General features: G+C 41.6%; 1 protein-coding gene across 1 annotated transcript in view; it reads left to right on the top strand.

Annotated features, from left to right (window-relative positions):
• Positions 1-1,973: 1,973 nt before the first annotated feature.
• Positions 1,974-12,288, top strand: part of ARL15 (ADP ribosylation factor like GTPase 15) — a 191,428-nt gene continuing 181,113 nt past the window's right edge. Inside the window, exon 1 of the mRNA XM_053408377.1 lies at positions 1,974-2,079. Coding sequence (XP_053264352.1) covers positions 2,032-2,079 — 48 coding nt within the window. The 5' untranslated portion in view covers positions 1,974-2,031. The remainder of the gene's footprint in view (positions 2,080-12,288) is intronic.

Below are 12,288 nucleotides of genomic sequence, written 5' to 3'. Positions count from 1 at the left end.
AGTGAGAAGGATAGGTAAAGGGACCCCTGACCATTAGGTCCAGTTGTGACAGACTCTGGCATTGCGGCACTCATCTCGCTTTACTGGCCGAGGGAGCCTGCGTACAGCTCCCGGGTCATGTGGCCAGCATGACTAAGCCGTTTCTGGAGAACCAGAGCAGCGCACAGAAACACCGTTTACCTTCCCACCGGAGCGATACCTATTCATCTACTTGCACTGACATGCTTTCGAACTGCTAGGTTGGCAGGAGCAGGGACCGAACAGCGGGAGCTCGCCCCGTCGCAGGGATTAGAACCGCCAACCTTCTGATCAGCAAGTCCTAGGCTCAGTGGTTTAACCCACAGCGCCACCTGCGTCCCCTAGTGAGAAGGATAGACAGAGACAAAACTAGAATTAGTTGGCTGTGCCTTTCATGGCCTTTCATGGCCCCACCTTCCACTGGTCTCTGTGCTTTCCATCCTCCTAGACCCAAAAGGCACCAGCCACTACTGTGAGTAGTGGGGCATTCTGCTACAAAAAATGCCTTGACTTTCATGGCTACTGGCTACACTTCAGATGATGGGGGAAAGATGCCCAAGATGGGTGAAAAGATCGATCTGGGACGAGACAGCCCATTAGGAGACTGCAGCTCCTTTAGAGTGGTAAAGATCAAAACCAGCACTTGAATTGGGCTGGAAAACCCACTAGGAGCCAATGAAACTGACACAACGCTGTCGTGTTATGCTTGAAGTAGTAAGCTTCTGTTAATATTCTTGGTGCTGCATTCAGAACTTGTTTAGCTTGTGAATACTTTTCAAAGGCAGTCCCCCACAGAGCACATTGAAATAGTCTGAATTGGATGTTATTAAAATGTGAGTGACAATGTGCAGATCATTGCTAACCAACAAAGTTTCAGCTACCATCACAGACCTAAAGTGGTAAAAGACACCCGATGCCCCTGGCAGTTGAATATTCACAGGCAGCATTAGAGCCAAGACCACCTTCAATCTATGAACCCAAGCAGGCTGTAACCTTCTCCGAGATCAGGTGATTCCCCAATCATAAACACCTCTCTCACCCATTTAAATTTCACTCTATTTGCCACCATCCCTAAATCACTGATCACAACCTTAGTTCAAGTTACAGGTAGGTAGCAGACCAACACAACCTTAGGCTCAAAACACTAAGTGCAACCCAAGGTGTGATGGCCAGGTGTGGAACCAAGTGTAGATGACACTTTACTCCAAATTTCCTAGGTGACTTCTCAGTGGTTTCATATAGCTGCTAAACAGCACAGGGACACAATGGATCTGCCCAGAATTGGGACCCACCTTTAGCCCAAACATGAATTTGAGTACAGTGGTACCTCGGGTTACATACGCTTCAGGTTACATATGCTTCAGGTTACAGACTCCGCTAACCCAGAAATAGTACCTCGGGTTAAGAACTTTGCTTCAGGATGAGAACAGAAATCGTGCTCCAGCGGCGCAGCGGCAGCAGGAGTCCCCATTAGCTAAAGTGGTGCTTCAGGTTAAGAACAGTTTCAGATTAAGAACGGACCTCCGGAATGAATTAAGTACTTAACCCAAGGTACCATTGTATGCAGTTCTTAATTGTTTACAATATATGTGTATGGTGGTAGCTGCAGAACTTTTTTGTAGTCTAAAGCCTCTGAGGCTGCCTAACCTTCAAGTACCCAGGGGGTTGTTGTGCATCCTGACTACTTGTTCTGTCTAGTCCCTGCCTAAAGCTAAATCACCAGTTGTGATGATATAAATTGAATACAAAAAAACAGAAATTGTGATGAAGAAGATAGAAATTCAGACCATCAAGACTAGGAGTGGGATATGGGGAAAATTCCAATCACATAAACCAACGTAATAGAAAAAAACTTCTTATTTTTCTACATCTAGGTTTGTACATGGGCAAGCATAAAGCCACACTGAGCCTCCTTTGTGCATCCTACAAATGACTGAACAGGAGGAATTTCCTTAGTTGTCTTGCAAGCATGTGCTTCCCATAGGCCAATGTAGGAGATAACCAGGATTTCTCATGCACTTTCTCCCACTCTCCAGGCAAAACATGAACTCCCACTTCCAGGTAGGAATTGTTTTCTGTTACTTATTGAGTCTTTTCCAAAGTACAGGCAGCAACCATTTTGTGCGCATACAATTGATGTTTGAACGCCAATGTGCGGGTTTCTTTAGATCAGGAAGAGGGCGGGATGGGTAGAAAATGTTTGCAGAATAGCTGAAGAATCATGTTAAACAGATTAAAATGTCAGCAGGGCTGGAGTAAATTCAGCGGTTTAAAGTATATAAAGATATAATGAAGAGGAAGGAGAATAAAACATATGGAATAACCAGAATATGCCGTTGTAATGGGTAAATATATAGAGCCATGGAAAGGGGGGGGGAGTAGATGATTATGATTGTATGAGTAAATTGAATGAAATGTGAAAAAATTTAATGAAAAAATGTGGGGTGGGGGGGTGTCAGTAACGAAACTCATGCAAAATTGTCGCTGCCTGTAGTTTTAATAGCAAAAGCTATTAATTATTTACTCTCATCACAGAAATTAGGACACTTCTAAGTTGGAAGGCTATTTATATATGTTTCATTATTTTTCTTTAGTTATCATTGCACGGCACATTATTTTCAGGGGTGGGGGAATTGTTTTATAGGAAAATTGTGGGGTCTGTATTATACTGCATTATACTGTATTATATGATGCTTGGGTTCATTAAAATTTCCATATGGCAGTACATTGTTCCCTGCTTCAGTCCTTGAATTTTCAAGGGTTGGGAATGTGAATTGCTGGTGTTTTGCATTGTATAACACTATGTTGCCTTTAACTGACAGTTTCAGTAGCTGATTATTGGGCTTGTCTGACTCAGCAAGGATTAGGATTCATGCGCCATTATTAGTTGCATGGAATGCTGCTATCAAGAGATACTTTTTTACTGAACACTGCAACATTACAATGATGAGAAAAGCAATACATACAGAACTTTAATGTTTTTAAACTAGGGATGTGGGGTTTGAATATGAGAACTTTCTGCATCTCTAGTTTAGTGCTGTACCATTAAATCTGAAGCATAGTTGGGAGCATGCCATCATGACACTGACCTTGGTGGCATACAATATGCCACCTATATGTATTTATTTGGTTTGTATCACTCTGTTCTTCCTCCACAGGAGGTCAGGACATCTTATAAGTGCCAGCTGCTTTCAAACTACACTCTGGACTGTACTGTTACCTCTATTTACAAAATAAAAGAAAAAGGAACTAGAAAAAGTTCAGTTTCAGTTCCCTAGTGGCTTGTGGTGTTCAGGTGTTCTAAAGGATGTCTTGATTCATTCTATTTTAGTAAATCTACTGGATTGCATTCTTTAATTTCATTTTATAGATACTTTGTCTGAATAAAGCCCGCAGGTTAAGATTTTTGTACAGTGGATGCTCGGGTTGCGAACATGATCTGTGCGGGATGCATGTTCGCAACCCGCAGCGTCCGCAGCCCTCAGCGGTGCGTCTTCACACGCGCGGGTTGCAATTCGGCACTTCTGTGCATGTGCGACATGCTGTTCAGGTACTTCTGGGTTTCGGCAGTCTGCAACCTGAAGAAACGCAACCTGAAGCGTCTGTAACCCGAGGTATGACTGTATTTGTTTTTTGTTTTTTGGAATGTTGAAATGTGTATATCTTTATTGTTTTAAAATAGATACATTTAAGCCAGGAAAGCAAACAAACCAACATACAATCAAATAAAAAACTATAAATTGACAAACAGACAGTAGCAATATATGAAACAACACAATTCTTATAACTAACATCCTTTGTACTCCCAATGATGTGAAAAATTGTAAAATTTGTAAAACAAGAAATTAAAAATGACTTCCAATTAGTCTCGCTGTACTTTATCTGTTGATTATCTTATACCGCACAGTTACATATTTCTTATATAGAGATTTTTGTATTTGTTTACAATTTCTTTTTGTAATGCAAAAATAATTTTGACACTATTATTCGTATAAGACATTTAATTTGTATTGTATTTTGGAATTTTTATTTTGTTCATCCTCAAAACTCTGGTCTCATATACTCTTCTATTTTTGTAGTAAGTATAACATTGGTCACTGTTTCCATATGGCAATGCAGTATGTCCAACTTCAGTCCTTGACTAAAAGGTGGGGATCAGAATGTATGCATAACCAGGATAAAAAAGGGGACAGAATGTATACATAACGAAAAACAGTAGTAGAAATTATAGAAATTATAATTGGTTGTGGAGCACAGGAGAATATGTCTGTATTTGAGGATGATTACTGGCAGTAAGGCAGAAGCAACTGCTTGGTTTTACTATCAAGTCTAAGACTCTGCGGTGGGAGAGTGCTTTCTGATTTTGTGCACTTCTACGGTTCCAAGGGTGCCAATGTGGTGGCAACTCTCCTGATTTAGTCTGGATGTACACACTTAGAGTCAGTGCAGTGAAGAGGTTAGTGATGGGTTTAGACTAGGTTCAAATCCCATATCAGCCACAAATCATGTTGAGTTACGTGAGCTACTACCACCTCTCATCCTAATCTACTGCAGAAGATTGTTGTGAGGATGAAATGGAGGGGACGTTGTATGCCACCCTACCTCATTAATACTGTGTTGTACTGTGTAACGGTACAACGTAACAGTTTCAGAATAGAACTCTGTATGCAATAGACCTGGCTGGGTGTAGATACATAGTTATACTCTGGTTTTCCCCCCACCAATGTAAATATTGACCACCTTAGAAAAATGTTAGAGGGTACAGCTGCAGAAATAACTTTGTGGATTGGAAGGATTGGGTTGGAAGGATACTGAAAATGGGCTTTGAGTTTGTACTCTGTTCATAATATAAATAGGCTTCACTGATATGTTAAAAAGCAACCTATTTTATTTTTATATATATATTTTATATTGGAAAACCTCAGTAACACCAGTGATATAAACTTTACTGGTCATGTGTTTTATATGACCTTATCATGTGTATTTGCTGCTGTTGTCAGAGCACTCTCATGAGTTTTTTGCTCCAGGGGAAAAATAATTAATGGGCTGCCTGGAAACATATAAGCAAGTAGCAGGCTGAACAGGGGAACACTTGTTAATTTTGGGAATTTTGTTCTGTGTTCAACAGTGCTCTGAAAGTTGTGTGAGTCTCAGCAAGATATTTGGTGCAGGGAGAGCTTTAAAATTATGGAATACATACAAAGTGTTTCTATGGAAGGTCACATAAAGTTCAAAGTGTTAAAATCAACACGATATATTCCATCTGTTTAAAATAAAAATCTTTAAGCTGCAACTCTAAGCCTTCATACTTAAAACTATGGCATTGAAATCAGTGGAATGTAGTTCTGATAAATACTTAACATATTGCTAGGTGATTTGTGGAGCAAAGGACATTGTCCATCCTCTGCAGAATTCATTTTAAAACACCATGTAATGAGTAAGAGGTGATAAAAGGTAAGTGCAATAGGTGAGGGGAGGCAAAGGTCAGTGCAACAACAACATAAAAGGTACAAGTGGGACCTGCAACAAAAAGTTGCACTGTGGAGTACTTCTGTTCAGTTAACCATGCTTTTTTTCTAGGCTGTTCTACTCCATTTCCCTTCCCGGTTGTTTTTCTGCCCCCAACCCACCATTCCATTGAACATGCTCATTCCAGACTGGGATGTTTTTTTGTTTTCTCTCTCCCCTAAAGTTTTGTGCATTTCTGCAAATCATGGGTTCCAGCAAGTCTGCTGATATAACTCCCTCTTCTGTCTGGGTGATAGTATTCTGCCATTCACCCCTGAGCTTCCGAAATAGCAGGACTGTTAACAAGATGATACCATAAAATATTGATTAAATTTGTGATTAGCAGTGAGATATTTAAACCTATTTCTCTTATACAGAACATAAAAGAAATGTTTTTAATGGATGTTCCCAACGAGGTGTCAAGGCCTTTGTGAGCAGATGAAATAGTTGTGGTAGCCAGACTCAGGGTAAATTCATATTTGTATGTTCATTGCTCAGGGTGGAACTATATGTTATTCACATTTTTAGTGCTTGTGTAGATAATAAATAACTTGGGGGCAGCAGCTGGTGATAAACCAGCATGGGACTATAAGGAAGGGGGATTTTAACTCATTTTTTGTGCTTTAACAAAAAATTGGAGCTCCCCTCCCCCAGAAAGAAACCTGTTTATAATGCTACATAGGACCATGACAGGGGCAAAGAGTTAAAGATCCTCTTCCCCAGGACTGGCCAAATACATTTTACTGCCTGAAGCAAAGTAGCAAATGCTACCCCACCTCCGCCTCCCACCAAATCAAGGAACAGAGCATCCAAGTCAGGCTAGTTATTTGGGAACCTGAGGCAGAAAATCCAATAAGCATCTCTTCCCCTCCTTGACAGCAAAAATACAGTAATAATAAAGGTCCTGAACCAAGCCAGTATGATTCATTCTTTCTCTTACAGGATGGCCCTTGGTTTGTAGCACACTAGCTACACTTGTGTGCTACAGTCTTTGCTACTACTGTTACCTTTCCCCATGTTTTCTCCACTTCACATCTAGCATGTTGCTGGGAGTGTAGGAAAAACAAGGATAAGTTGTTGGCTTGAAACATCACTTTATTTACCTGCTTGGAACTGGAGGAGAAATGAACAGCCAAAAGTTGTGTGTGGCTCCCAAGTCACAGGATACCTACTACCAATCTGCTATACAGTGGTACCTCGGGTTAAGTACTTAATTCGTTCCGGAGGTCCGTTCTTAACCTGAAGCACTACTTTAGCCAATAGGGCCTCCTGCTGCCGCTGCGCCGCCAAAGCATGATTTCTGTTCTCATCCTGAAGCAAAGTTCTTAACCTGAAGCACTATTTCTGGGTTAGCGGAGTCTGTAACCTGAAGCGTATGTAACCTGAGGTACCACTGTACCTCTGAATTAATGGAATCAAATATTTCATCTACAATATTTCAGTTTTGTGATAGGGTAATATGTTGTTCATGGTTAATATACTGTGATAGACTACTATGATAGATGAGTTGTGTGTGTGTTGGACTAGATCAGTTGGGGAAATCGTCACTCTTGTGCAACTGCCTTAATTACTCACCAGTGTCCATTTTTACGGAGCTGGAGCTGGAGTTCCTGCCTGACTCTTATTAGTGATCTGATCATAGAATTGCGGGCTGCAGGGGCACCAGATGGGGAACCATACCAAGGTCAGAGCCAGAGCTGACTGCTGAAGATAATGAGACCATTGCATCTGAGGCTGTTGGAAAACAGCCCCCAGAAAAACCTCCCAGATCACTGGGACCTATAGGGCTAGAGCCCAGCCCTGCACAGGCACCTTCCCCTGAAAAGCCAGATGTCTCCCACCATATATCACCAGTCCAGCAGTTTAGGGAGTGCGCCAGGAGAAAGGCTCTGATACACAGGGAGAGTGCCTGTCTTCATGCAAGAGGATTGGCCCTTAAGGCTCTGGAGTTGTCTACGGGGTGGTGGAGTCTGGAGGAAGTAGTCTGGATACAAAGGCCTCAGGCTACTTCCAACCCTTGTTGGAATGAATTGCTTACTCTGAGCTATCTGTGGTTTGGGTGCTTAGCCTTGCTGCTCACCGCCATCCTTGCTGTGTTCTCTGTGGGATTTGGCATCAAACAAGTGTAAAACAGCTCATCCCTGGACTAGATGAATTCAAAGGAAGTAGTGCTACTTAAAAAGAGCATGATTTAAAGTTCCAGGAGAAACAAAGTGTACTTTCAGTACATTATGAATAGGCTTTCTTTCTTTTAAATTATTTTATTTAGCTCTAATTGTATCAGTATTTCATACAGAACTTTAGAAACTAATGTATGTAATGCCACTAGGGGGCACCAAACGTTTTAGAAAATCAAGCTACTAGGCTAAAAGCAGAGAAAATATATACAGTGGTACCTCAGGTTAAGTACTTAATTCGTTCCGGAGGTCTGTATTAACCTGAAACTGTTCTTAACTTGAAGCACCACTTTAGCTAATGGGGCCGCATGCTGCTGCTGCGCCGCCGGAACACGATTTCTGTTCTCATCCTGAAGCAAAGTGCTTAACCTGAAGCACTATTTCTGGGTTAACAGAGTCTGTAACCTGAAGCGTATGTAACCTGAAGCGTATGTAACCCGAGGTACCACTGTACAGTACTGTACCCTAATACGTGGTCTTTCAGCTATCAGTGAAAATGAATGCTGAAATATATTTGATCACCAGTAAATTTTTATCTTATATACATTTGAATAGAACTTGGATTTTGAGGTTCAGCTGAACATGAAAGTCTTGATTTTGAGAAATAGCTATAGTTATCCTTGTAACTTTTAACTTTCAGTTCTTGTGAAATTTATTCTTCGTGTAAAGAAATGGTTCTATCCTGGTGATACTGCATGTATTGGATATAGAGGCAGGGAACTCAAAACCTCACATGCTCCTCCACACTACTGCTATTTCTTTTTGCTTCTGCTGGCACTTGATCCAGCAGTGGTAGTGGATAGCCAGAGGAAAATGTCAATGCAGTGTGTAGCAGCTATAAAAATGGTAAATTCTATGTTAGGGATAATCAAGAAATGGATTGAAAATAAAGTTGCCAGAATTATAATGCCATTATACAGATCTGTGGTGCAACCATACTTTGAATACTGTATTCAATTCTGGTTGCAACTGGAGATGCGAAGGAGCAGAAAAAAAGAACAGAAAAACTGGGAAATTTCCCCCAATTTTCCAATTTCTTTTCCTGAGCCTTCACACCTCATAAAGGATATTGCAAGTCTTGAAAAGGTCAGCCAAAATGATCATGTGATGGGAACAACTTCCCCATAAGAAAAGGTTACAATATTTGGAGGTCTTGAGCTTAGAAAAATGGTGACTAAAATGGAACATGATAGAGGTTTATAAAATTACTGACGGTGTGGAGAATGTGGATCAATAGACTTTTCTCCCTCTAATAATACCAGAACAGGGGACATCCAATAAATTTGAATGTTGGAAGATTCAGGACAGACAAAAGCAAGCATTTCTTCACATGGCACATATTTAAACTATGAAATTCCCTTTTACAAGATGTAGTGATGAACACCAACTTGGATGCCAGGGAAGAGGAGCAGCAGCACCAATCTCTCAAAACAGATTTGCTGCCATCAGCCCTCCTTCCTCTATTATTGAGGCAAGGACAATTCTCAAGGCTCTGAGTGACTGATTTTAATTATGGGGATGAGGGATCATCCAGCCCACTCCTGTCTGTCCCTGCAGAAGCAGGGCACCTTGCTTTCCATGGTGACATCCCACTGATACACACATGTAACATGAAGTCTAATAGTCTAGGCATGTGAGGAAGTATCGCTTTGAGATTGTTGCAAACAACTCCAACAGCCAATTTTAAGAGATTTTATTAAAAGGGTTAAGAAGGCAAAAGGGAATGGATGTATGCAGGGACGGCATGTTCCCATTTCGCCACATGAGGCCCTGCTCCCCCACTGCTGAAGCATTCCTTACCTAGGTTGTGCAGTGGTGGCATGAAGTGGTGATGATGCTGGCAGATTCTGGTGAGATCTCATGAGATCTTGCCTGAAATCAGTGCTGCTGCCAGCAGCTGTGGGCACCCCCAGCTGGGGACCCACAAGGGTGCTGCTGCCTTGGGGGTTTCTGCTGCCCAACCTCACCTCATGGGTGGGCTGGCACTGGGTGTATGAAAGTAATCAAACATTTCAATTCTACCTATCCTAATATTACTACTTTCAAACAGGGTTTCTTCATGGGCAATGTAGTATCTTGGGTGGTCAAATGGAGGTTGAGGGACAAAGAAGCTCCCATTGATGCCAATGGAAATGCATCTCTAAGTTTCTTGAACCTTTTAAAAAATGCAAACAGCAGCTGCAGGGCAGGGTAGGGGCAGTCAGGCTCAGGATTACAGGGAGAGGGTCAACACTTTCCTCCTTGTTGTGGTCCCTTTGAAAATCATTGCCCCAAAGCAATGGGAGGAGGGAAAGCTGCAATTTGCATCAGGTGCTATGAAAACCCTTCTGAGCCAGACTCATCTTTGAGGTGTCAGAAATGAAGTTATGAAACTATTCAATAAATACATTTTTACTTCATTTCTATGGATTGTAAGCCACCTTGAGTACTGTAATATGAAAAAGCAGTTTACCAGTGAAAAGCAAAATACTATTTTGCAGACTTAGTGCTGACACACACACAGATAATTCCTGAGTTCATTATAAATTATAACTCAAAGTATAGTTTTCACTGTATTTTATGGGAGGTGATTTGCTTTGCTCCAACCATATGCTTTAGAATTTTGAAAGAGTAACAACAGAACATTTCCCTGGAAACCAGAGTTACCGGTTCTGCAGATATTTTGAACTTGGATAAGTAATTTCTGTTGAGAGTTGATACCATGTGTTTTTGAGATGAGAAGGGTTTAAAAAAGTGGAAGTACATCAGCATTTCTCATCGTACAGTTCTTCTAAGAGAGAAAAGGTGAGTTGTCTGGTTAGCCAGATAAAATACAGATTCTAATGTGATGTAAGAAAGAGGGTAATTTATTTGACTGAATATGATAGTAGTCAGGGCTTATTTTCAGCTGGAACTCACTTCTGGCACCTCTCAGGTCGATGCCATTGCCATTATAAGAGAACAAGAGAGACGTTCATGATGAGTTCCAGCATCTCTTTTTCTTTTAAAAAAAAAGCACTGAAAGTAGTAATACAGTTAACTTTCTAGTTTAGAAATCTAAGTGAAAACGAACTTTGTCACGGACTGGTTAGATGCAGAGGAATGATGGGAGAAACCAGATGAGGAACCAACTAGCGAAGAAGGCTCAGAGCTTGGCAGTGGCAGAGGAAGCCGCTTGGGTGCCTGGGGCAGCATGAGCTACCCATAGGGGCAGGGTGCACCGCGGGGCCTCCAGAGTCTGCCTCCTTCTCCCACTCAGCCGCCCTACAGCTAGGGGGGGGCGGAGAGGCAGCGGGCAGACCGTTTGGGCAGCGCGGAGCCTGCACGTGCCCAATCCACCGCATCTCTCCCAGGACAATGGTGGTGGGACAATGATGAGTGATCATAGGGAGAAGCAGTAGAAGACTGGGTAGAGGAGGTGTCAGAAAGTGAAGAGGTAACAGCGCTTATAGACCTGGGAGAGTCTGTGGCAGAGAGAAGTCCAGAATCAGAGGCAGAAACTAAAGCGAGGAAGGTCAAGAGGCAGAGATGGGTCAGGCTGGTGAAGAAATATGGTTCATTTACATGGTGAGTTGTCTGGTTATCCAGACAGTTGGTTATCCCCAGGCAGTTGCAGACCAGGAAACTGATTCAGTCTGAAGTTTTACACTGCTGAGTTGTCTCACACCTGGGTGAAGACTTCAAGTATTTAGTAATCTTCTGCATTTACTTAGTCTAGAAACTAAGGGGGGAGTAATCTGGTACCCAGGACTTCCAGGGGAATCTGCCCCCCAACTCACAACATTATGTTATTAAGTGCATTTCTGCACACAATGAAGCGTTATATGTGATTACAGTGGTACCTTGGGTTACATACGCTTCAGGTTACATATTCTTCAGGTTACAGACACCGCTAACCCAGAAGTAGTACCTCGGGTTAAGAACATTGCTTCAGGATAAGAACAGAAATCGTGCTCTGGCAGCGCGGTGGCAGCAGGAGGCCCCATTAGCTAAAGTGGTGCTTCAGGTTAAGAACAGTTTCAGGTTAAGAACGGACCTCTGCAACGAATTAAGTACTTAACCCGAGGTACCACTGTACATTAAAGCTAACAGTAATTGTGTGTGTTTGTGTGTGGGGAGAGTCCACCACTAATCTATAGTTTTGTTGTAAACAAACCTATGTTGATACATCAGTTCTTCCCACTAGTATTCCTTTCATTTTTTTTTCCTGATAAAACACAATGGGAGAACATACTAGCACATGTCAGAAGGGAATGGTACTATAAAGGAGGTAACACATTGTAAGTATTAAAATTTTTGCTACCTCTGTTGCTAAATCGCTTCGTTTGTACTATTGCTATTAAGCAAATTCTTCTTACCACATTCTAAGATTTAAGTTGCATCAATCAATTTCTCTGGGGAACTGAGAGCAGCTGAACTTTCTTAAATGTGAACAAGGTACTGTTTAAAGCTTCTTTTTTAAAATAATGATTGTATAGCTGTGAAATATGTCAGCTGATTTACTTTCATTATCTAAGAACTACAAGCCAAAATGACTGATGAAATACATTTAAAGTCACTTCCTTTTCCATGCTAATCAGATTAATAGGTGAATTTTGCAGATAAC

This window comes from Podarcis raffonei, chromosome 11, assembly GCF_027172205.1.
Source record: "Podarcis raffonei isolate rPodRaf1 chromosome 11, rPodRaf1.pri, whole genome shotgun sequence".
Taxonomy (NCBI): Eukaryota; Metazoa; Chordata; class Lepidosauria; order Squamata; family Lacertidae; genus Podarcis; species Podarcis raffonei.
The sequence above is the reverse complement of the archived record's forward strand: the minus strand, read 5'-3'. Positions and strand labels throughout refer to the sequence as shown.